The sequence below is a fragment of the Gavialis gangeticus genome, unplaced genomic scaffold, assembly GCF_001723915.1.
Source record: "Gavialis gangeticus isolate Ggan-Ray unplaced genomic scaffold, GavGan_comp1, whole genome shotgun sequence".
Classification (NCBI taxonomy): domain Eukaryota; kingdom Metazoa; phylum Chordata; order Crocodylia; family Gavialidae; genus Gavialis; species Gavialis gangeticus.
The window spans coordinates 131,875,901-131,901,443 of record NW_017728992.1 but is presented as its reverse complement, the minus strand read 5'-3'; the positions used below and the strand labels follow the sequence as shown (position 1 = coordinate 131,901,443).

At 42.2% G+C, this 25,543-nt stretch overlaps 1 protein-coding gene across 2 annotated transcripts in view; it reads right to left on the bottom strand.

Moving 5' to 3' along the window:
* Positions 1–25,543, bottom strand: part of SULF1 (sulfatase 1) — a 237,705-nt gene that overhangs the window by 10,858 nt on the left and 201,304 nt on the right. For both annotated transcript variants that reach the window (XM_019527775.1, XM_019527774.1), the window contains exons 14-18: positions 11,043–11,259; positions 3,700–3,952; positions 1,369–1,465; positions 1,185–1,279; positions 116–181 (exon numbers count right to left, since the gene is read on the bottom strand). In XM_019527775.1, the coding sequence (XP_019383320.1) occupies positions 116–181; positions 1,185–1,279; positions 1,369–1,465; positions 3,700–3,952; positions 11,043–11,259 (728 nt within the window). The remainder of the gene's footprint in view (positions 1–115; positions 182–1,184; positions 1,280–1,368; positions 1,466–3,699; positions 3,953–11,042; positions 11,260–25,543) is intronic.

The following is a 25,543-nucleotide window of genomic DNA, read 5'->3' as shown; positions in this document are numbered from 1 at the left end:
CTATATTTCAGTATACTTGCTGCCCGGGAGCTGGTGTTTATGACTGATTTATTTCTGACATTCCCCAATTACTGAAAAGCTAGATAATATTAGAGTGGAAAAACATTACACCTACTTGAATGGATGAAGGTGACTCTTCAGTTTCTCCTGAGCCTTCACCCCTTTCTCTTTGTTGTAATAGCTATGTGCAACATTATGAAAAAAGGTTACATTTTATGAAGTCATGAAAAACAGAATTTATTTTTTGTATTCAAAGCTAAATTGAAGTATGCCATCTGTTTAATTAAATGTTGAGCTGCAAATGATCTTTTATGTTGTTTTACTGAAATGGTAGGAGTACTAGTGTTTGCACAATGACACACAGTACTTTCTCTTTCACAGTACCACCCCCCCCCCCAAATATGAATATAGGGAAAACAGATTTTTCCAGATTCATGGCTAGAGCTGAGTGTTTTCATTAACACACCATGCTACAGGGTGGCCGACAGCTTCTCTGTCTGTCTGGAAACAGGAGGGGGTGCAGTTTAGTGTTAACCCTTTCACAGTCTCTCTCAACTTGTGGTGGGTACCACCTCACTACTACACATCCCCCATACCCTTGCCAAACCTTGCTAAAACCTGCCAAAAACGGGTGCCAATTTCAGAGTTGCTATGAACGTGTTAACACTGAGTGCCCCCTCCTGGGTCATGGCAGAGATAGAGAAGTTGGCAATAATCTAATCTTGTAGCACAGCATATGCTTCTATGCCTCCATGCAGTGAAGTTCATGAAAAGAAAATCAGCTTCCTCACTTAAGACCAGCAACCCAAATTTGGAGGGCTTATTTTTAGGGAAAAAAGGTATATGCCATATGCAAGTAAGTATAGTATTAGTATATACTGTACTGCTAGAAATGGGTTCAAATATGTAACCATAGACACCCAATGTTAAATACAGCTCTGGGTCTTAATTTCATTCATACTGGTTTCTTCATATATAATGAAATTAAATAAAAACCCAGATCCAACAGTTTTGACAATTTTTCGATCAGAATATAAACTTTGCTCTTTGGACTGTTTTGGACACTAAGCTTATAGTGGCTAATAAAGAACACTTATACCAAAGTTAAATCTTTTCCACTGTAAAAAAGTAATGAGTCTGCTAAATTAATAACACAAGCAGTGCTGCAGGTGATTTTTTTTTACCTCTGTTTACTACAATCACATTCATCAGGTTTCCTTCTTTTCAGGTGTCCTCGCACTTCTCTTAAATTTTTAATTTTATCTTGGAGAGCTTCAATCTGCAAAGTATATTTATAATCAGAGTTACACAATGATGACATAAATGTTCAGAATCTTCATTCAGAATAGATTTGGAAATAGCTCAAACCTCCTTGTCAATGTAGGCCTTGTGGTCCTTCCAGGCTCTGGCTGATTGGTATAATTCCCTCTCACAGTGGATAGTGTCATTTGGAAGAATAAAACACCTATGAATATAAGTATTAGCAGTCATTCAACAAACTATGAATACAAAGATCAATACCTTTCCTTTTGAACATCCACCTCTTCATTCTTCTTTCAGTCTCTTTTCCGGCCCTCCCACTCTGCCCTCCCTCAAGGTTTTCCAGTGGTACTCTGTCCTCTACCAAGTAATAAAACAAACTCAACAATGACACCCCGAGGCTCGTGTTGGTTTAATAGTCCAAATAACTGCTTCCATCTGTTTTCACTCCAGCACAAAGAAAACTTGTTCAAGGCAAGAGCTCTATGCCTGCTGTGCTGAAATTTAACAATATTACCATGTCAGACATACTCAGTTCAGTCAAAAAAGAAACCAAAACATAACCCCCCTCAGATATCTAAATACTCTGTTAGACAGATTTGCCATGGCCTATTTAGATACCAGCTGCAGGGAAGAAGATTCCTTTTTTATCTTGCCACAGTACCATGAGTCCAATTCCAAGTGTACAAAATAGGTAAGAATGAGACATGCCTGCCAATTACATGACAATTTATCATGTTACTGAAAAAGAGTTCAAGTAAGTGGTAAAAATATAAATAGTTGGCTAATAAAGTGCCTAATTGATGTACAGCTGTTCAGGAAAATGTCTCTAAGCAAAGAAAAACAGCAAGCTGAGGGATAGAAAGAGAGAAAAATCTGCAGGCTATTATCTTCTCACAGTCTGTTTTATTAATTGTTTCAGAAGGCACCATAAAGACCTTAAAGCCTCAGAGAGGCACAAGTTTTTGCAGGTAACAGCCTACTTTGTCAGATGCTGATTGTCACGCAGAGCTTCCTTAACTATGCATTACTGAGAATTTATGGGCACACCATCACCTGTCCTGCTCTGATCTGATACTACTATCTTCTCTTTTTTTAATTCTTGCTTGAGTCACAGAGATACAGAGCAGAGACAGAAGAGATTACTGCTCCATCCCTGACCATTATAGGTTAGCTCTCTATAGTAGAGCTGGTTTGGAATTTTCTACAGAGACATTTTGTTTGTTGGAAAACACTGACCTGTTCAAACTGAAACAGTTTGTGAGAAAAGGTCAGTTTTAATAATCTCCCAATTCAAAGTTAATAAAAAGTTTGGGGACTATGCAAATTATCTGGCATTTTCCAAAGAAAAAATAATTGCTAGCTTGAAATGAACTTTTTATTATGAAATATAGTAAAAAGGTTAAAATGCAAACATTGGGTTCAGAATGCTTTATTAAGCCTATCAAAAATATTTTCAGATGCAATGGTTGCAAAAAAAATTCAAGGTTTTGCTTTTTTGTAGTCTGATTCAGAAAGGGCATTAAACTTTGACATCTCAAAAACTCTCCTAGGCTGGGAAAACTATTCCAGCTCAGTTTTGTTCAAGTGTACATTCAACTGGGCCTTCTATAAAAAGCAAGTGAAAGCAATTGTAAATAGGTTTAATCTGATTTACATAAAAGGTAGTGTACTTTTGAACATTATAGACTAACTGGGGATGCATAGTATAAGCTTTTGTAAGCTTATATATCAGAAACAGTAAGCCCATTGCTTATGAAAGCTTATGCTATATGCCTTTGATTTAGTTAATCTATAGCAGGGGTGGGCAAAACGGTGGATCCAGCTAGTGGCCAGCCCCCATTTCCCAGGTGCCCCTGCGTGTGTTGCTATGGTTGGTTTCCATGGAGACCCCAGCAGCAGGGTCATGACAGTGCAAGGCTAGGGTTTCCATGGAGACTGGCCCCGCAGCACTGGCCGGGAACGCGGCTGGGCAGGGAACTCCTCCAGGATCCAGGCTAGGATCTTGCAGCGGTGACAATGTAGTTTCAGGGCATGTAGGTAGTGGATCACAGTTCTGCCCTGGCCACGAACCATGTTATCACTACTACAAGATCCCAGCCCTGGAGCAATTCCCTGCCCAGCTGTACTGTCAAGACACTGGCCCCACACTGTCACGGCCCCGCTGCTGCTGGGGTCTCCATGGAAACTGGCTGCAACAACATGGGCAGGGCTTCCAGGAAATGGAGTCTGCCATGGACCCAACCTGGCCCAAGGGCTGGACTTTCCCTGCCCCTAAAGACTTACTTTAATAGGTAAATAATTTGACCTGGTAAAAGGAAACAAAAAACATAAATCATTCTTTCATGATATTCTTGTATTCTGGTACGCTGAAACTATAAAATATTTAAAAACACAATAAAAAGTATAAGAATTCAAAAATAGATAAAGCATTTATACTTGTGTGTCACTCTGACAGAATTAGGTTGGCTAACTATATTGATGCCATCAGCTAGCATTTCTTCACCACCAGCTCCAGCACCATCAGTGTTTTCCAAATCCTCCTTATTTTCAGCATTATGACGCTTAGTAATACTTCTGGATTTCAGCACTTGTAATTCTTCTTCTTCCAGGTTTATGTCATATATTTCACCTTCAAATTCCACAGACAAAGATCGAGTTTGCCGAGTGTGAACAAATCTTGGTTTGTACTCTGCAATGGGAGAGGAAAACATGCATGCTTATATACTTCTGAATTATTAATAGTAGTAGTAGTAGTAGTAGTACTTTGAGATGTGACTTTTTAAACCTTTATTACAAAAATATTAAAAACAAAAAGGTAGAAGTGCAAAATCTGTGTGTGGTCCCCCAGCAACAAAAACGCCCTGTCAGCAACAAAAACACTGTATCACCAGAGAATTAAACTCCCTCTTTACCATGCCCTTCCAAGGCCATGTCCACATGAGCGTGGACTTCTGTTTCCCTGGGGACAAGAAGCAGTGGCACACCTTCATAGTTTCATAGTTTCTAGGGTCGGAAGGGACCTGAGCAGATCATCTAGTGTGACCCCCTGCCATGGCAGGAAGAGCACTGGGGTCAAACGACCCCAGTAAGGTGGTCATCCAACCTCCTCTTAAAAACCCCCAGGGTGGGAGCCTGCACCACCTCACTTGGAAGCTGGTTCCAGACTCTAGCCGCCCTGACCGTGAAGTAGCGCCTCCTGATGTCCAACTTAAACCTTCCCTCCGCCAGCTTGTGACCATTGTTCCTGGTCACTCCTTGCGGCGCTCAGGGGAACAGGGACTCCCCCAGCGCCTGCTGATCCCCCCTAACCAGTTTATAACAGGCCACAAGATCCCCCCTCAGCCTTCTCTTTTGAAGGCTGAACAGGTTCAGGTCCCGCAACCTTTCCTCATAGGACCTACCCTGCTGTCCCTTGATCATACGAGTGGCCCTCCTCTGGACCCTCTCGATGCTGTCCACATCCCTCTTAAAGTGCGGCGCCCAGAACTGGACGCAGTACTCCAGCTGCGGCCTGACCAGTGCCGCATAGAGGGGGAGGATCACCTCCTTGGACCTGCTCGAGATGCATCTGTGGATGCACGACAAGGTGCAGTTGGCCTTCCTAGCCGCCTCCCCACATTGCCGACTCATGTTCATCTTGGAGTCAATAATGACTCCCAGATCCTTTTCCACCTCCGTGCTGACAAGAGGGGAGTTCCCCAGCCTGTATGTGTGGTGCCGATTGTTCCTCCCCAGGTGCAACACCTTACACTTGTCCGTGTTAAACCCCATCCTGTTCTCCTCCGCCCATCCTTGTAACCTATCTAGGTCTAACTGTAGCCTGTTGCTCCCCTCAGTTGTGCCAACTTCCCTTGTTCCACTGCTACTTGTCTGGGGGAACATTTGTGTCATGCACAGCCTGGTACATGGCAGGTTACCCCGGGTGGGGTATGGGCAGCTGGGGCCACCACTGGGCTGACCCCAGCAGCCCTACCGGGGGTCCTGGGGACCCCCTGGGGCAGCAGCAGCAGTGATCCTGCTGCTTGGAGCCTGGCTGGCAGCTGCAGTGTGGCTTTGGCAAGTCAGGCTCTGGTTTTGGGTGGAGCATACTGCCCCTGCATGCTCTGCTTTGGTTTTTTTTCCATGGGTTTTTTGACCCCAAGATCTCCCAGGGTCAGTGTTCCCCCCCACCCAAAAACAAAACAAAACAAAACAAAAAACCCCCAAAAACTTGCAGCACTGAGAACAGCTGAATGTTGGGTATGTAACCACAGACATGTCTCTAGTGCCACATACTTCATCTGAATGTGGTCCAGAAGTCCATGTGGAGCTTCTGAAGCCCCTTGGGTAGGGTCATTAGTAGGTCCAGGATAGCACACCTGTGCCAGGTTGCTGATGAGCAGGACCTGGCCACTGTAGGAGAGGCTGGGCAGGCACCTGTGCCACTCCTGTAGTCATGCCTCAACCCCCTCACTGAGGCCTTCCCAGTTCTTGGGTACATACTAATTTCATAGACAGGATAAAGAGAATGAACTTTTGATTTGATGCACAGACATGGGATACCTCAGTTCACTTTTCTGACCTGAAAAGATTTTTTTTTTAATAATCTTCAGCAAGTCAGAGTTGAAACTGGGGCCTTACAATTTTGTTTACCCAACTTTTGACACCTAAGGCTGGTTTTCAGACATATTCAGCACTTGTATATCCACATGAAATCATGTTATTGACGCAATTTCCACATGGCACTTGCCTCATACATGGTTTCTTGTGCACTGGTAAACGAATGCTTGCTTAAGAATATAGTGGCACCTTTTTTCCATTCAAAGTTAAAAGGGCAAGATTTGACCCCCAAACTAGTAACACCTTGTCCCTGCACATGCATATAATGTATCTCCTATAACTTGTACTTGCAGGCCTAGAAAAGATTCTCCCATTTTCAAGGGAATCCAGCACTCATTTCTATGCCTCAGGAAGGGCCTGAGTTTCTAGACTTAGAAATGTTACAATTTAAAATACCATAAATCCTATTTTACAGATCCTACAAGTAAATAAGTCACTTTGCTTTAAAGGTAGAGAGATAATAAAAAAAGCCAAATAAAATGTGACATACTCTCTAAATATATTTGTTTGGTTTTTTATCAATAAATGTAAGAAGAGAATGGTATACATATTTTATTTGGACTCAACTTGGATGACCTGCATAACTCAAGCATTTTACCAGTCATAATCAAATATAGGTATCCCAACCTCTTGGTGATAACACTTTCAAACTATACCACGCCATCTTTTAGTCTACATAATATATAAACATCTGACAATACAGTAAATCACACAGTAATAAGACTGTAGACCTATCAGAAGGGGAAAGTTTATTTCCTGTAAACAAGAGGTACCAAACTCATCAGGTCTTGCAAGATGGATGAGTAGTGTGGGTCTGGTCTGTGGGATAGATTGTGCCTAGATACTGGCCCTTCATGCTGCCTGCAGCATGCGCCCTGGATCAGCCCTCCCTGACATATGTGGCATGCATCAGACTGGTCCTCACGTGCAGCATGCAGGGATGGGGCCAGGGCCAGAGTTAGCATATGCTGCATGTGGTTCACAGGCTGGTTCATGGCATGCCACATATGGGTCCATAGGGCAGCACTGGATGCCAGGTGATAGGGCTCCATGGGCTGTGTCATTGACTCCCCTCATGTAAATTGAAACCATGTCACCAGGTAGGTAATAATGTATTTGAAATGGAAGAAACAAACATCTTTTGGAACAGAACTAAAATGGTATTGGAATCATTGTTACGTATGTTAAATATTCAGTGCCATCACGTTAAGGGAGTGAGGGGGAAGTGGAAATAGATTATAACATTTCATATTTGTGTCTGATAGATAAGACTTCATGTGAAATCCTGGAACTCTTAATATTATGTTTTCAGCTATATTTTTAGTGTAATGTAGGAAAAAAAATTATCTTGGGAGTTGTGAGAAGGTATATCCATTGACAGAAAATGCACATCACAAACTTTCCATTCACTTTTTAGAGACTCCACATTGAACCTTCTGCACAAGAATCTTCTGGAAGTGCAAACAGTGACCCTCATTTAAAATTTCTTTCAAACCACATTTTCCTCCTGAACTAGTTCAATGGATGCCTGCTGACATATTAAAAAAACAATCCCAATGACTCAGTGAAGATCTATACCTTTCAGAAGAGAAAGCCAGCTTCTAAGCATTTCTCTGATTTACAATCCTGTGTTCTGTAATGAAGGAGTGGTTAAAGATTTGCAGGGTCAAATAGATTCTGCAAGGCCAAAATCTGATACTGCATTATTTATTAATCAAGTGACTGAAATACAGTTTGGAACATATTCCAATGTTATCTGAGAGCAGTCTGAAAAAAAAAAAGTCTGAATTTTTCCTTTGCCTATGAACTGTGTCTGACTACCATAATGCCCCTCTGATTGTTCTTTGCTTGGATGGAATTCAAAAGAGTTTTGTAAGACAAACTCATGTCTGGAGGTGGGATGAAGAAGCACGACTTTCTGTGGTGCCATCTTTTGCCCTGCTCTACAATTTCCAGCTGCCAGATTTTGGGAAAAGTATGTGAGAAAACATAGTATGTGGGCAGGAGAGCACAGTATGGGGGCAGCTCAGAGCTGAAGCTACACCATGGCTGTCACAGCAGAAGTGGAAATAGGGGTGGTTGAGTGGGGCACTAGCCCCAAGTGCCGATTTAGAGGGGATCCCTGTGGAGTGCATACCACAGCAGGAGCAGCCATGGTCTTTGAAGCTCCAGGGACAGTAGGACTGATATCGCTCTCTCCCCTCCAGGCTCTCTGCTGATGGCACAAAACTCATTAGTTATCCTTACAACCAACAATATTGCAACTTTTAATGGAACCATGGTGGCATGATGGCTGTTGAGAATTTTGTTCCATGGCTTGTAGATCCAGAAAGTCTTCTAGGCTGGGAAAATGGCAGAGCTGTCTAAATCTGAGCTTGACAAAGTCCAACAAGGGGATGACGGTTGAAGACAATCTCCACAAATTGAAACTTGGAGAGTTTCTTCTCCTACCTGACCCCTATCCAGATGTTTTCCTCTGGGGAGGCTATAAAGGCAGCCCCCACAATCTGAACTACGAACGGAACAGAAAGGAGAACAATGGGAAGTTTGTGATCTGATTTGCCTTATCTGGATTATAAATGGAATCTTGTCCATCTTAATTTATTACAGAAAACTGTGAGATGAAGTGAAACACAAGGCAAAGTAGACCTACCTCAGAAGATTTCTAGGGAAATCACACTGTGGCCAGCTGCAACTTTATTGCAACCATAAGGGTAGAAATTTTAATCCCGATTCTAAAAGTACAGAGCTTTAATGATTATAACATAGGAGAATGTCCACCAGCTGAGAGTGTTATACAGAGTGGGTGTATTCACCCGTGCACTAACGTGCCTTAGATATCGCGCATTTAGTACTTTCTTTAGGAAGTACTAAACTAACTAAATGTGCAGTACCTGGAGTTACTGCAAAGTACAGCCAGTGCATGTTTATTTAGGGACACTTACTGGGTATTAGCCTAATAACACTGAGCAGTACACTATTAGTATGGTTTTTGTTGTGACACACTACTGCACAGTGCAATTAGGCTAATGCGCAATAAGCATCTCATATAGACAGGCCCAGTGATTGTAATGATATCTAGCAAAGGTCACTTGAATATATATACCAGAAGGAAGTTAATTAATTTTTAACCTTAGTATGTGCAAGATTCTATTTTAAGGCAGCAGTTAAATTAAACAGTTAGAGAACTAAAAAGTTATGCCTAAATTATGGCAGAACGTACAAACTGAACTATTCCCTCTTATCCATATGCAGAATGGTACAGGTTTTAAATTACATCTTCAGCCACTATGTCTGAATACAGTATTTTTTCTACAACTTCATATACACCTGTGCAGTCTCTTGCAACTGGTTGTTAATTCTTGTTATCTAATTTCACTGTTGCGATGGCCCATGACAATGAATTCTAGAAACTAAAGTCCAGTTACATACTATAAGAAGCCTATTCTTGATTGAAGCCACCAAAACACAACTGTGTTTTGGGCATTCATAGAAAAGAAAAATGTTTTAAAAAGGATTTAATATTTGTAGATATGAACACCAAATACTGGCAGTTTCTGCATGCTTGGTGCACATGTAGAGGCACTGAAGAAACTAGCACTTTGTTTTGTTATTTCATAGATTTCATAGACATTAGGGATGGAAGGGACCTTGAAAGATCATCAAGTGCAGCCCCCTGTCCCAGGGGCAGATTTATCTTGCTAGGATCCTTTGACCCTAGCTGACTGTTTCCAATGTTTCTTAAAAGAGTCCAGAGCAGCTGCCTGCACCACCTCTGTAGGGAGTCTATCCTAGGCCTTGGGGGCTTGGACAGTAAAGAAGTTTTTCCTTACGTCCAGCCTAAAATGGTCTTGGAGGAGTTTGTGACCACTGGACCTTGTCATCCCTTGAGGCACTCTCGTGAACAGGCGTTCCCCCAGATTGTGATGCACACCCCTTATATACTTATAGGCTGCCACCCCTGAGCCTGCGCTTTTCCAGGCTGAAGAGTCCCATGGCTCTCAGCCTCTCTTCATAAGGCCTGTTTTCTTGCCCTCTGATTATGTGCGTGGCTCTCCTCTGAACTCTCTCAAGCCTCTCCACATCCGTCTTGAATTGTGGAGCCCAGAACTGGATGCAGTACTCCAGCTGCGGCCTCACCATGGTCGACTACAGCAGGAGGATGACATCCTGAGATTTACCTGAGAGGCATCTATAGATGCAAGCCAGAGTTTTGTTTACTTTACCAACTGTGACATCGCATTGGTGGCTCATGTTCATCTTGTGGTCAATCATGACCCCCAAGACTCTTTCAGCTGTGGTGCTAGCGAGCGCAGCACTGCTGAGCCTATAAACATGCTGTGGGTACCCTCCCTTCCCCTCCCCCCAGTGGAGTACCGTGCATTTTTCAGTATTGAATACCATCAGGTTTATATCCGCCCACTTTCTAAACCTATCCAAGTCAGCCCAGATCACCAGCCTATACTCAGGTGTGGATGCTCTACCCCAAAGTTTAGTGTCACTGGTGAACTTGGCCAGTCCACTTCTGACACCAGTGTCCACACTGTTGATAAAGACGTTAAAGAGAACCGGTCTAAGGATGGAGCTTTGGGGGACACCACTGGTCATGGAGCACCATAATGATTTACTTCCAGCGACTAATACTCTCTGGGTCTGACCTTATATACTCAGCCATTTGAAAATTTTTTAAGTTTAATGTCAGTTGAATAGTAATATATTTAATCTCATAGCAGCTTCATTTTAGAGTGCACTCCACCAGAGGATACTAGCTTCTAACTCATTAAACTACAAACAAGTTAAGTTATTTTTGATAAAAACCCTCAGGTTATTAAGATATAACTTTTGACAACATTTTTTAATGTCTGATTTTTTGAAACGTCTACTGAATTTCAAAGAACAACATTTTAACCAATGTAGTATTGATGAAATAATAGTTGTACTGATTTTATGTTACTCTTATGTTTTATATTCAACCAGCACAATAGGTGGCACCAAAACATCATCATTACTACAATTGGCTTAAATAGTGTTCTTTACTGTGGTATCAGTCAAGTAAGTTCCAACTCCTTAAAGAAGCAATTACTCAAATGTAGACTACAGGTGTATTTGTTACATATATAATTGCTTGCTGCTACAGTGTTTCTCAGTTAACTTCACTCCTGCTACCTGATATCACCTACTTTGTGCATTAGGGTTTCTCATGAACTGTCTTTGATTTTTCCTCTGGGTCCTGCTGGCTCGGTAATCAGTATCTTCACAGTTGCAGTCTTTGTCTTTACTGCTGTATCCCCTGGAGTGTATGCTTCGTGTTCTCTTCCTGATGGCGAGCATATCACTAGATCCTTTACACTTGTGAATTCGAAGTTTGCCAGATGTATCTTCAATGCACTGCCACTTCTATAAGTGGAAAAATAGAGATGAATTCACAACACAGTCCCAAGTTCCATCTATTTCAGAATGTTTTTGTAAAACATAATGGGAGATGGCATTAAAAGCTAAACAATTCTTTAAATGACAGTTTGCTAAAGAAACCTTTTCAAGGATTAAATTCACTCACATTCTTCTGTCTCATCCTAGGCAAACATGAACTTGAATTAAATCAGTGGAAATCTGCATAAAAAAATACAACCCAGCCAAAAAAGATACATAAATCAAGGGAATCTAGACTAAACACATCCTTGAAAGGAACAAGTAAAAAGCTTTAATTTACTGAGCCACAGAGTACAGCTGTCAGGGCTGTTTTCACCAGCTCTCCTTTTTTTTCCTTTGAAAAAATAAACTTTGGGTCTTTATTCTATGACTTGAAATTTTTAATGTGATTCAGGGGAAAAAAGATGAAGGAGAAGGACTGAGATCAGGTCAATAATGGGATTCCATGAAATGAGGAACAAATTCTGATGTGATTTATACTAATGCATAAAACATTAACAATTAATTTATATCCGTAACAAAGTCTAATCTTATGATCTGCCCTCCTGAGAGTATCCACCCACATCACCCTAAGCTACCAAACACTGCTGGGTCCTTATATTTTATGCGAGGGGACAGAAGGGTGTGATCAGAGTGAGAGCAAGTGTATTATACCCTCAGCTGCACTTACACAGACTGCAACAGGTGAAATCAGTAGGCTAAGAACTAGAAAAGTGTGTAGAAAAGTTACATATAGCCTGTCAGGGAAGGGTGGGGGAAGCATCTTAGAGGAAAGATTGGCAACCTATGGCCTGCGGGATGGATCCAGCCTGCAAAGGTTCAACCTGGCCTGGGACAGTACGGGGCAATTAGGTAGTACATAGCTGTGCCATGCTGCTCCTTCCCTTTTGCAGCACCTCCCTCTGCAGTCCTCCCTGCTGCTCTCTTGTGCCTGTACTTACCCTCACTGCTGCTGTCCTACAGCAGGACAGTGGATCAGCAGCATGGGTAAGAGCAAGCAGCTTGGATGCTCCAGGAGGTGAAGACACGCAGTCCATGGCAGGGTGCTGGGTCGCAGGCTTAGGGGTACTAAGTCTCTTAGTGAGGGAGAAAGAAGCAGAGTTCCTTTCAAACAGTCTGCACCGTGTCTGTCTGATTCTAATGCCAGCAGTCCAGGATCCACAAGGATTTCTGTAGTGGGTTCCATTAAATTGTAAAAGCACTTGAGGCTTTTATTTTCTTTTCACACTATGCCTACATCTCTAATTAAGAAACACATTACAAACGCTTAGCCCACTATTTTCAGTCAACACAACTACATTGCTATAGATTCCCTTGATCTTTTAATTTTTATTATGACACTTTTGCTTGAAAGTGTTGCCTAAGGCCTGTGATCTAGGAACTCCTGAGTTTAATCCCCAATCTGCCACTTCCTCATTGCACTGCTTTAGCATCATCAATGACAAAGTACATTTGTGGAAAATTCACATTTAGGCACCTAAGTAAAAGTACCCTTATTGTCAGAGCTGATAAACATCCACAGCTTGGACCTTTGAAGACAGAAAAAGAGAAGAAAAAAAGATCACTTTTGGTAGGGTCTTAGATAAGGATTTGATTGCTTACTTTAGGCACCCACGTTTAAAAATGTTGGTCTTAGTATCTCCAACTGAAAGAGAGGGACAATACTGAGAAGACTGATTAGTACACACATATAGATTTCTTCAAGCACGGACAGCAGTACTCCTACGTCTACTACATACACTTTAACCTGGCATACTAAACCCCTTATGTCAGGGATTGGCAATCTATGACTCAGCCTTGATCTGGTCTGCAGAATCTTTACTATGCACATGGATCTAAGACAATTTGGCTATTATTATTAACAAGATAAATACAGACTGAATTTGAGAATTAACTGTATCTACTAAATATATACTAGATGTTTAGAAATATAAGCAACTATTTCTAGTACTCTTAGAAATATAATGCTATTTAAAAATTCAGAATGAATATTTATTTCTTTGTCCAGCATAACAATTGAAGTTGAAATACCTTTTCTCTTGCAGGTAGATTCAATGGCCTAGTGGGGGGGTTTAAAAAAATATTTAAACTAAACTGCCTAACCATGGACTTAATTCATAAAAGTTCTTGGATTAAAATGTATTAAATAAATTCTGCAGATCCCCTTGTTTTATCTTTTCCTTAAAAATAATAAACCTCTAACTATAAAATGGCTTTGAGTTATACAATGGAATTTTCATATTTACTTTCAATGATTCTATAATTATGTTAACATAGTCAAGAGCTGACCATGTATAATGCAGAAAGTCAGTCTAAAATATCATAACTGTCACAGAAATATCTTAAGTGTATGCTGACAACACAGAAGATTGAAGCTGACATGCGCAGACCTACTCTGTGAGTGGAAAATTCCAGGGCTCACTCAGCACGTGCCCCCTGGGTGACTTCAGGACCTGTCAATCTTGTTGACCTACTTTCCAGCCCTGCGCATGCTCAGTTACTACACAGAGCTTGATCCGACACATGCTCAGTTGGCGAAAGCATGACATAATTTGACCAGAAATTTCTATATACAAAGCAATCTGATTGGCCACTAAATTCCTATAAAAGGCTAGTGAGCCCCCACCTAGGTGTGGGCGTTTGGAGTTGGTGGGCATTAGGAGTGCAGGCGCTGGTGTGAGTGTTTTGAGAGACTGTGCTCGATCTGCAAACAGAGGCTGCTTTTAGCAGGGACTGTGAGGCAGACAGAGAGATTGGGATTCAAACCCCCGGTTCTCCTCATAACTTCATACAACGATTTAGCTCCTCGATTTTGGTTCTTCTTGTATTGATTCCTTTGGTTACCGGACTGTTTTGGCTTCGACTTTGACTTTGATTTGGATCACCCCTACTGCTTTGACTATGGCTTCGTCTTCTACTTACCTAGCATCTGACCTCGGCATTGGCTACTATCATCTCTTCTCTTCGTTGTCTGTCACTGGACTGGCATCACGCGTTACAGTTTCTCGTTAGTTTGGTATTCCATCTCATGAGCTGTTGACCAGCACTGGGACTAGCAAGTGGGCAGCCGCATCTATCCCTTGCGGGGTAGAAAGCAAGGGCTCACTCGTGAACCCCGTGGGCCAACAGACCCTTTGTTGTTGTTCGTCCTCGTTAATGCTGTAACTGAACAAGAAAGCAGCTCTGCCTACGCCTCAAAGCGTAAGTCAATAGATCCACCTGTTTGAAACCACACGCTTTCGTGCCACTCAGACTCCACCGCTGCAAATCCCACCTGTTTGTGTTCCAATCGCCACCCCCGGCCCACCGTGACCTTGGGGCCTTCATTTGGTTCCGACATGGCGTCACGAACAGGATCTAAGGGAGGCAATCTCGAGTCTGAGTTGATTCAGAGCTGCCCATGGGGCAGCGGGGTCCGTCCGACCAGTGATCCGGACGACCCATGGAGCCACGTTGCATATCACCAGGCCATAAACCAGGCCTCGGCTGCGATCCACAGCTATCTGTCCTTCTGCAGGACCAGTGGGGAAGAAAGGGCCATCTGGCTCAGTCTGGGAGCCCTGGGCTGTGTGCTGAGAGACTCCCGGGCCGTATATCGCCCAAGGGAGGAGAAAGGAACTGCATCCCAGGCCCGTGCAAAACCTCCGGCCCCGGCAAGTCTCAGCCCGGCTCAGGAGTTTGCCCGGTGCATAAAGTATGTGAAGGAGGGAGAAGAGACCCCTCCGGATCGGTTCCACTGTCCGAGCCTCATGGCCGGATCAAGGGGGCACAAGCTCCTGACGCAGTTACGCGAGGGCTTGGAGCGAGACGGCAGGAAGGCCAAATGGACCGGCCTGAAGTGGAAAAAGGGCCGCATAATAAATATTTTATTTTGTGAGTACGTTGTTTTGATGCGGGAATTCTTGGATCTGGGGTTGCAACTCCAGACTGCTGCTAGAGCTGCCACCAAAAATTTGGCCGAGCAGCCACTACAAGATGGCGCCGGTGGATCCGAAAGCGTGCCAACACCCACGCCTACATCACTGCCTGCTCCGCCCATGAAAAGCTTTCCCCCCACTGCAACGTCACCCGTCGCTCCGCCTGTCCCGAGCCCACCTTCCATCAAGGCACTGCCCATGGTTACACCTCCCTGGAACCCGCCTCCCGAAACAGCAACACCCGCGGTGAATATGTCACCGCCCCCGTATGCCAGCCAGCGCCACCTGAAGGATGTGCGGGAGAACCGCAACCACCAAGCGGATGTGTCCACAAGCGGAACTGTGGGTAACAAAGTAACCGTAAGCCAGGACGCGAGTGTAACTGAAACTGATGCGATTATAAACAATGATCAAGAAAGAAACTGTGTAACCAATACGATGCCGATACAAGCCAACGAAACTATAAGCATAAACACTGATACATCAACTGGAACCAATACGAATAAACAACCAAGCAACGAACTAGAACTAGTAACTGCTTATCCAGTGGCAGTTCTAAAGTTGGTAACTGACCTTCAAGGTGGAACAAGAATCACAGTAACCACACGATCCAGGACCCGCTCTGAAATAAGCGAGCTAAAGAAAGACACCACAATCCACAGCGATGAAACACCTATCACCTGGTTGGGATGGTTAGTGGCGGAAGCCGGAAACGAAACTGTGAATCAAAAAGAGGCATTACAACTGATTAGAAGTTCCGCCTGGAGCAGGGCCAAGGTTGTTGACCCTGTTCCCGTTTTAGCGAATTATTACTGGCCAATACCAGTGCCAGCATTAGCAGTGGAAGCCCTCCAACGCAAGGTCTATACCTGGCACGAAGGATCAGCAGGTCGTGCCAGCGCAACGTCGCTAATTTACGCTGTAATTGGAGCATCCTATGCTCTGTGGAATCCCGCACATCAGGCTTTAAATTTAACACCAGCCCAGGTACAGGGAGCATGGCCGCACTGGTATGCAGCCACACTTGGGGATGTACCCTGTATTGCTGAGGCCATAGAGGCAGCAACAGAAATCTATGGCAGAAACCAGAATATCACCGCTCGCCTGTTGCTGAGCTTGTCCATTAATGGCCCAGTCATTCATACCCTGGGCCAACTGGACCAGTTACAGGGAGCAATGAAAATCAAGCTGCACAAAAATACGTACCCAGTCTCTGACAGAGAGCGTGAACCCGTATACGCATGTCCAATTGAAAGTTCCTCGAAGTATTATCAAAAACTTTTGAATAAGGCGTACCAGAAACGACCACAAAATTCTCCAACAACAAAACGATACCAACCGCATCCGCACACTTCGTCATCACCACAGGCAAAACACCGATCAGACCAAGCTAAGTACTCACCACTGCAGAGAACCCCGGTGGGGCGGGCTATGTTTGGTTTCCTCCTGACAAAATCTGGCCTGACAAAAGCGAAACTCCGGTTGTTGGGGGACGACGGACAACGAAACCTTGTGAAGGCCCTAGGCTTTAACGAGTACAACCACAAGCCAAAAAACGAGTGACCGCCGTCGGCATGAGTCCGGCGACTGGAGGCTGTAGCGATTCTAGAAAACGAAGCAACGAACGGAAAATGGACTTCCAACTGAAACAAACCGAACAAATACGATCCAAACCGATCGACTCCGAACTGAAGCGTAACGACCCAAAACGAAGTGAGTTAACTATTTGCGAACCAAGACGAAAGGAAGCTGAATCAACACGAACCGAACTCGAACGAAATGAATTCGAACGAAATGAAACATGACAATATAATCAGGACTAAAGTGAATTGAAACCAAGCAAATCAAAACGGAACCCAAAACGAAGTGAACTTAAACATGATGAACCAAAACAAAACGAACGGACTGAACTGAAACAACGCAACCCGAACCGAACCGAATTAAAGCGAAACGAAACGAACCAAAACGAACTGAGACAAAGCAAATGGAAAATGAAACTCGAAGCAACCGTAACTCTTTCGACTGAAGGAGAGCAGGAGGGAGTTGGGAGTAACAAAAAGAATAACCGAAACATAATAGTAGCAGCAAATTACACAAAACTTTTCGATGACGATCCAAGACCATACGCCTCAATAGAGATACAGAATCCGGACGATCCGATTGATATCACGACGGCCAAATTTTTATTAGACACCGGAGCGCAGGTGAACATGATCGAACTGTCTATCCCACACAAACGAACAAATAAAACCATGATGGTCCAGGGCTTGAACTCCGTATCAGCAACGAATCGAGTGAAATTCCTTGTTAAGGGTTACAAAAAGCAACTTGAGGCGGTACTAGGGAACATTAACATCCTGGGAGTGCCAGGCATTCTGGCACTACGATTGAAACATAGGGTGCTTGAAGCACTACTGATTAACACCATATCTGAGAACGAATTGCACCGACCAACTCTCCAAGTTAGTTCCATTTGGAAATATACTCCCATACCTACCAAACCGCAACTTCATGACCAATTAGATATGCTACTCGACAGTTTATTGTGAAAAAGATCCATCACGCCGGTACATGCCAGCACCCGACTATCTCCGGGGTGGGGAATTTCCCTAAACTGGGAAAACTGGGGGAAGTCCGCCTTGTAGTAGATTATAGAGAGGTCAATAAGTGGTGCACGATTGTAACGCAAGCGTCACCATGCACACTCCTACAAAGCTTACAAGAAATGGCACACTACCAGGCCACCAAGTGGGTTGGGAAGACGTTAGACCTGAAAGACATGTTTTTTTCTATCCCGATAAATGACTGTGACGGTGTTTTGAATGTGTGTGTCAAGGGGAAAATCTATTGGTGGAATGTTTGCCCGCAGGGTTACTTCAATGCCCCGGCACTGGCTACGAGTGCCATTAACGAAAGCCTGGAAAGATTCCATCAAAGCCATCTGGAGAGGAGATTTGTGAATATATGGGGTTACATAGATGATATCGTGGTAATGGGAAGAGATGGAAACCTTGTGAAAAATGTCACCACCGACCTCGTAAGGCATCTCAATGCCGACGGTTGGGTTGTGAACGAGAAAAAGTCCAAGCTAGACCCAACGGACCATATAAGCTTCTTGGGGACTACATTTAATGGGACCACCCGAAGAGGAGTGGCTCATGATAACATTGATTTCGATATCTGGGATAACAAGACTCCATCAAAGAAGGCTGAATTCCAAGCATTACTAGGAAAACTAACTTGGTTACGCTTTCGTGCCACTCAGACTCCACTGCCGCAAATCCCACCTGTTCGTGTTCCAATCGCCCACCGTGACCTTGGGGCCTTCATTTGGTTCTGACAATAACAACCACTCTTCTGGCATTCAGAAGTAGCCTACACCTAAAAGAAAGCTATGATCAAGGTGCAGACCTCAACTCTCCATCTTTCTTTCCTTCCCCATGCTATGCTTTGAAATCTAGGCCCATCAATTCTGGGCTCTCTGTAACAGCTCATGTGGTGGCAGCAGCTCCAGCCAGGCCCTGCAGCATGGGCTGGAACTGCTGCTACCAGGCCAGGCTGGGGCCAGAACAAGCGTGCTCTCTGTGCCCCAGGGTAGAGTGAGGTTGGGGTAGGAGCCTGCTGGAGCCAGAGAAAGTGTAAGCAGCAGGAGGAGACATTGTGTGGGGAGAGGCTGTAGGCTGGACAGAGGTGGTGGAAGGGGGACAGCAAGAACAGGCAGGCAGCAGGAGGGTGCAGCCAGGAGGAAGGCACCAGCAGGAGGGCATGCGCCAGGAGGTGCAGACATGTAAGGGGCAAGTGGTGGAGGGGACAGGCAGCAGAGAGCGAGGGGGAGGTTAAGGGGCAAGGGTCTGGATGCTTGACTCCGCCACTGCCTCCCGCAGCACCTGCCCCCCTGTTACTGCTTTCCCCAGTGCAGTGGTAGGGAGGACAAATTTAAGATGACCGTCCAATAATTAGATTATAAACATGGAAAATTGTAACAAATTTATAATTTTTCCATATATAGAATGTAATTATTGGGTGCGGGGGACTCATCTTAAATTCAGAGTTGTCTTGGATTTGGGTAAATATGGTAACTATTTACACAATATCCAATGCTGTCTCAATGTGGGGTCCAGAATGGGGTCTAAGCACAGGCCAAATCTTTACTGCTGTAAACAGGTATCTACAGATGGATGACTTGATGTGTATATATATTGCTACTGTCTCCTCTCTAGAGTGCTCTCCTTCTTGTGAGTGAACAGTGCAGTGGTAACTCAGAGGAGGGGGAAGTATAAAAGAACTGCTACTAATGAGGTGTGGTCACTTGGCTCTGCACAGAAAGTCTATCCACACATGTGCCTTAATGGGACTGCTGCTACAGTCTAAAAGCAATAAAATCTTGTCCTTAGATGACTTCACTGGGAGTTATGTGTTTACATTTGAGGGCAGACTTTTGCCCAGATTGAATAGATTTGAAGACATATGGGAGAAGATGGGCTAATTAAGGTGACAGTGTTTGTACATGGTCATTTAACCTTACATTAGTACTGGCACAATTCCAGTTGTAACTTACACCCTTTATTAGCAAGACAGACAGACAACAGCAAAGAAGTTGACACCAGTGTTCAAATTTCCTAACTCTTATCAGTTTGTTCCTTTACTTCAAAATTAAATGTATTTCTTTACTCAATATAATTAAATCCCCCCACAAATACTAATTCAGCCTGAGTCACTGCAGTCTACTACACAGTAAATATTCACTTAAGCAGTATTTTAAATTGACATTGTTCAGCTAATAGACTGTGATAGCTTTGAGGGAGTTGCTGCAACATATCATATGCAGAGGAAATTAATTAGGCAATTTGTGAAAAGTGTCTTAGCAGTGGCATGCTAAGAGTTTTATGAAAGGCAATTATTGAACATTTGCAGTAGACATTTTAATGTTAAATATCTTGTCAAGTTTTATAGCCAAGCTATAAAACACTGAAAAATAGGCAATTGGAACTATAATACAGCTACATGTCTTTTAGTGTTGCTGTCTAATTTTTATAATGTTCCCTTTTATGACCAACTTTGAATAATGTCTTTCAGAAGAAAAAGTGAGTGAGGAGGGGAAAAAAAGGAAAAATAATTACATTTAAAAACAAAACTGTGTAATAAAAAGTCCTCGGTTTATCACTACACAGTGTACAAGAAATGCATAGATGCTACTGTTTAAAAAAGCTAAACTTTAACCAATCTTACAATGTAAAAGGTAAAGCAGTTTGCAAAACAAAGTTAAAGAACAGATATTCTGGAGTCAGGTTCGATAGATAAGAAAACCATTTATTTGCCAATTTTTCCATTAAGGATATCATTTTTCCTCTGACAGTTCAAAGTTTACCTTAATTTGGAAGAAAATCAATACTGGAAACATATGCACTTATGTCCCATGTTGAGTCTATTAATGGACATCCAATATACATTATCTCAGTAATCACTCTTGGATCTTCTAGATAGTCTTGTGAGCCCTTACAACTCAATACTATTAGTACAGGTTTCTCTGATCATCTGTCAAACCTGTGATGAATCTTTCAAGTTTAGGCTGAAATCCAAATCTGCATTCAGATGTATACAAAGAGCACCCTGGGCAGTCCAGGATACAATTTGCCTATGAGGTTATAACAGGAGTGTTATTATAATAGCGCTATGCCTAATAGGTCAAAGGATTCTGTAGCTTTAAACCCAGGGGTGAAACACATGTAAGAGAAGGCCTATGTTAGACCATACTGCTGTGATTATGGGAAATGTAAAGGTGCATAAATTTATACAAATATAAAACCTGAACTGATGTGGCCAGTAGAATGAAATGTGATTTAGAATGGTGACACTAATGCAAACATCCTAGAGGTAGGAGGTGGCGATAAAATAGAAAGCAGTTTGTTTTTAAACACATGGTAAATGGATGTTACTAGTGAAACAAAGGTCTTCCCAAACATTCACTGAAGTAGTATTGTGCACCAAATTAAGAGGAAGGGAACTGGCAAACCTGGAAAAAGTACCTGCTACTTAAGGGAAAAGCCTGGATTGAAATATGGTATTAACCTTCTCTTCTCTCACCCCAATCTGAAGGTTTTTCTCCAATAATAAGGAATGCTTTATCTTCACATTTAGTTGGCATGTTATCTAACAGAGAGTAATATAACATTTCCTGATGATTCTTAGAAATTACTGGGTAGCTAAACTGCAACTCTGTGGGGCCCTCTACACATGCAGGTATAGGCGCGATGGGATCCAATGTGCAATCCACACAATCATGCCTCCTGCCATGCCACACATGTACAGCAGGAGGCGTGATTGTGGTATTAAATAATAACCATTAGTCAAAGAACTGACTTATAATATTTTTTGCCAGATTAGTAGTTTTATATTTGTTTACATAGATGGGGCATTCATTAGTGCCTAATTTTAAACATGCAATTTCCATTAAAACATATTTGTATTTGTATCTAGATTTTGGACAAACAAATTAAAATGGCTGACAATGAAAATAATGAATTATGTAACAAATCATACTGGTGATGGTTACTGATATCTATATGTAGAATTTTTTTTAAAGCTTCTTTTATGGCAGACAAGAACATGGAAAATGACAAGCTGAGGCAATGGGCAAAATAAGGCATGAAGCCATAGGCTGATTCTGCTTCACTTGCTCATCATCATCAATGCTTTATTGCTGCTGTAACTGTAGTGAGGTTGTTTTGAAACTAACAGAATTGTTGAGTGATGTTAATGTGCTGTGTCATAATTTTAGCAAGATTTTAGTGGGTGCCTGGGATCTGGCCGTCAATTCCTGGCTAGCCATCTGAAACATCTATCCAGCTCTTACCGACTTATGTGTTTTTATTCATACTCTGCAGCTGGTCATAAAGTTGACCTTTACAAATGTATGGTCTCAGGGATATTTATTTTATGAGAACATAGCTACTTGAGCCAAACCAGGCTACACCTAATAAGCTACATTCTAATTTCCTTTTACAATATTATCTGTAGGTTGAATGATGGCAGGGGTCCTATTAGCATTACAAACAGACAAGCCTTTAATTGAATTCTGATGAGATAACATGAAGAAAAATAAAATACAACTCTGTCACTTAAAGACCTAAAGTAAAAGTATGCATGAGAAATAAAAGGCACATATGTGTACATATAATATGAAATACTTTTTGGCTTGGGCCCACGAGTCTTACAAATTTACTGCAAAATTGATGTTTGGATTCAGCAGCATCTCTGTAGTGACTATCAATAAAGCTTTAAAGGACATAAAAAATCTTCTAGTTTAAGCATATTTTTATAATAGAACCAAATCTATAACATTACCTTATAGGACAGTTCTAAGATAGAAATCCTCACGAGAGTGGAACATTTTGCATCTCCAATTAAGAGGTTTTAAAGGAACACAGTGAAGACTGGGACATATGACATTATACCTACACCAGGCTGGTTTAGTACATAAGCATGCATATTATGTAAACCTGTGTACAGTGGTGCTATTTTTCCATTCTGTCAGTTGGCTCTGCTCATTTCAACTGGCAGCAGACCGACACCTTACAAGTGCAGGATTCTTGCATGTTCAATCCTCTGCTGTTCATAAGAGGAGATCTGGCAGGTAGTGTGGCACAGATGGCATGCCCATAAAATAAACAAGCCCTGCCTATGGGTTTGGTGTGGTTGGGTCAACCAACCTAGAAATTGAAATATTAACATTAAGCATTATATTCTTCATGTTGGAGAGGCTGCAGAGTTGTTTTGTTTTTTTATGCTGTGGAGATTTAAATTTAAAATTATATTTGGATGAAATTTTAGACCTTGAGAGTAACCAAGTCTAGTTAATCTGATACTGAATAAAAAGAATGGATTTCATCCTGTGATATAAAGAAGTAAAGCATCAGTTCATGGACCACAACCAGTGATAGTCAGGTGGGAAATACTGTGAAATTACATAGGCCAAATTAAGTACTGGGGTAATTTCCAATATAGGGGAAGGAAGGGGGAAGTGCATTAACTTGACCTGTGAGTGACAAGTTATATGGCCAAAGGAAAGCACTAATGGTACAGTAGTTATTTGCACAGCAGTTTGACATTTAGTGGGTGTCTAAAAGTTAGTGGAAGAGGAGAAAGGGTCAAGAGAATAAGTAATTAGTAGTAGGGTAAGCTGCCTGTCCTTCTTCTTCCCTGATACCTCTCGCTATCATGCACTCCCCACTCTTGATTTCAGTGGAAATGGTATCAGTGCATCTGAGGGCAGAATTGGTGCCACAAAGTTAAATATAGTTATTCTAGAGCAGTATTTGTTTGCATCACCACTTACCTTCTTTTTATTAATATAAGGTGATTCTTTTAAATGCACAACATTTTAACCTTCTATCCTGATGTGTTACTGCATCATCTGTGCCCTACTGCTGGCACTGCTAAGATTTTATGTGCAAATGAATGTCAGTTATTTCTAATTTTAAGCACAAATGCCAATAGTGGTATAGCAATAAATACTTCCTGATCGTTATCATCATAAAAGATCTGGGGATATAACTGTCACTGACTAATGGAAAATTACAAAAAACTAGCATGATAGACAAGCACAGAGACGGACATAACCAATAATGAAGGAACTGAATTGAATTCCACTGAGGTCAATAAGGTTGCATCCACTTAAGGCAAAGACACTAAACTATACAAGAAGGAAATATACAGATTTTCTGCTGTAGCTACCTTCAAGGGCCCATCCAGAGCACTATCTTGCCATACCTCTCTGAGTTGCTAGGGAAGGAGGAAATAAGGAGCCTGCTACTTCATCTCTATACCTACAAGATATTTCCACACTGGGAAATATGTAGTTTTTATTTTATTTTCTTTGCTTAAGTAGTGTGTTCAGAGAACCTGGTTAATGGTATGGTATATTATAGTTGGGCCTGACTAAAAACTCTGTCTCACCAAGCACATACACTGGAACAGGATGGGGAGAATGGAGTCAGAAATGGAATTTAAACTTTAAGCAATATCTGAATTGCATAGGTGACTCATACTCCAACTATAATAGAAAACTGTATTGAAACATCCCAAAATATAAAGTGGAGGAGGAGGGGCTTGAAATCCAGATGAGATGGAGGCACTGACATTAAATAATGCAAAATTAGGAATCTGTGCACTATTGTGTGGCCAGTCAGAAACCTTACATATCTTTGCGTGATGAAATGCATCCAATATGGGTGCAACATGCATTTGTGTACAAGGGTATGCCTGTGCCAGTGCATACCTTCAGCTATAACTACCAGGATTTGAAAATCTGATCCTTTAGCAAAAAGCAGGAAACTAGGTGGGCTGATTTAAATCAAAGTGATTCAAAATCACCAATTTTAATCAAAACTGAAATCAGCAATAGTGAATTTTAATTTTGTTTTGCATATATATTTATACTTATTTTTCTAAAGACAGGCTGATACTTACTGGTTAAGGCATGCTGATTTGCAACTAAATATAGCCTGTACTCTAAATCTGGTACTTCTTTTTGCTAATCAAGAAAATACTCTTTATATATGCTTCAGTAATTATGTACAGCTTAAAGTACAGTCATTCAGATGTTTAATTTTTACATTCTATTATATTAGAAAGTCATGAATGATATTTCTTATATGCTAGGGCCAGGATTCACATTTTCTTGCTATAGGCCTTAAATTAGGTATTGCCTCACCTAACTTATAAGTCCCTGCCCCAGTAGGATGATTCAAAATAACCCAAGTTGGTGCTTTTGACACAGTCAAAAAACAGACTTTGGGGACAACTAAAAGTGATTTAGTTTTATGTGCCAGGGTGATTCATACAGAGAACAGACAGTGGTAGGCACTTCCAATGGATGATTCAGAATGCCCAGAGACACCAGAGTAACCAACAGGAATGGCTAAATTGCAGAATTCAGAGTATGAAACTGGAGATAGGTCTGTCGAAAGTCTCTGGGTTAGAGTCAAAAGAGAAAGCAACAAGGGTGATGTTGTGGTGGGACCACCAGTCCAGGAGGCATTGGTGGATGAGGCTATCTTCAAACAGCTAACAGAAGTTTCCTGATCACAGGCCCTGGTTCTCATGGAGGACTTCAAATCACTCTGACTTTTGCCTGGAGGGCAATACAGCAGTGCACAGGCAATCCAGGAAGCTTTTGAAGAGTGTTGGGGACAACTTCCTGGTGCAAATGCTGGAGTGGCCAATGAGGGGCCATGCTCGTCTTGACCTACTGCTCACAAACAGGGAAGAATTGGTGGGCAATGCAGAAGTGGCTGGCAACTTCGGCAGTAGCGACCACAAGGTGATTGAGTTCA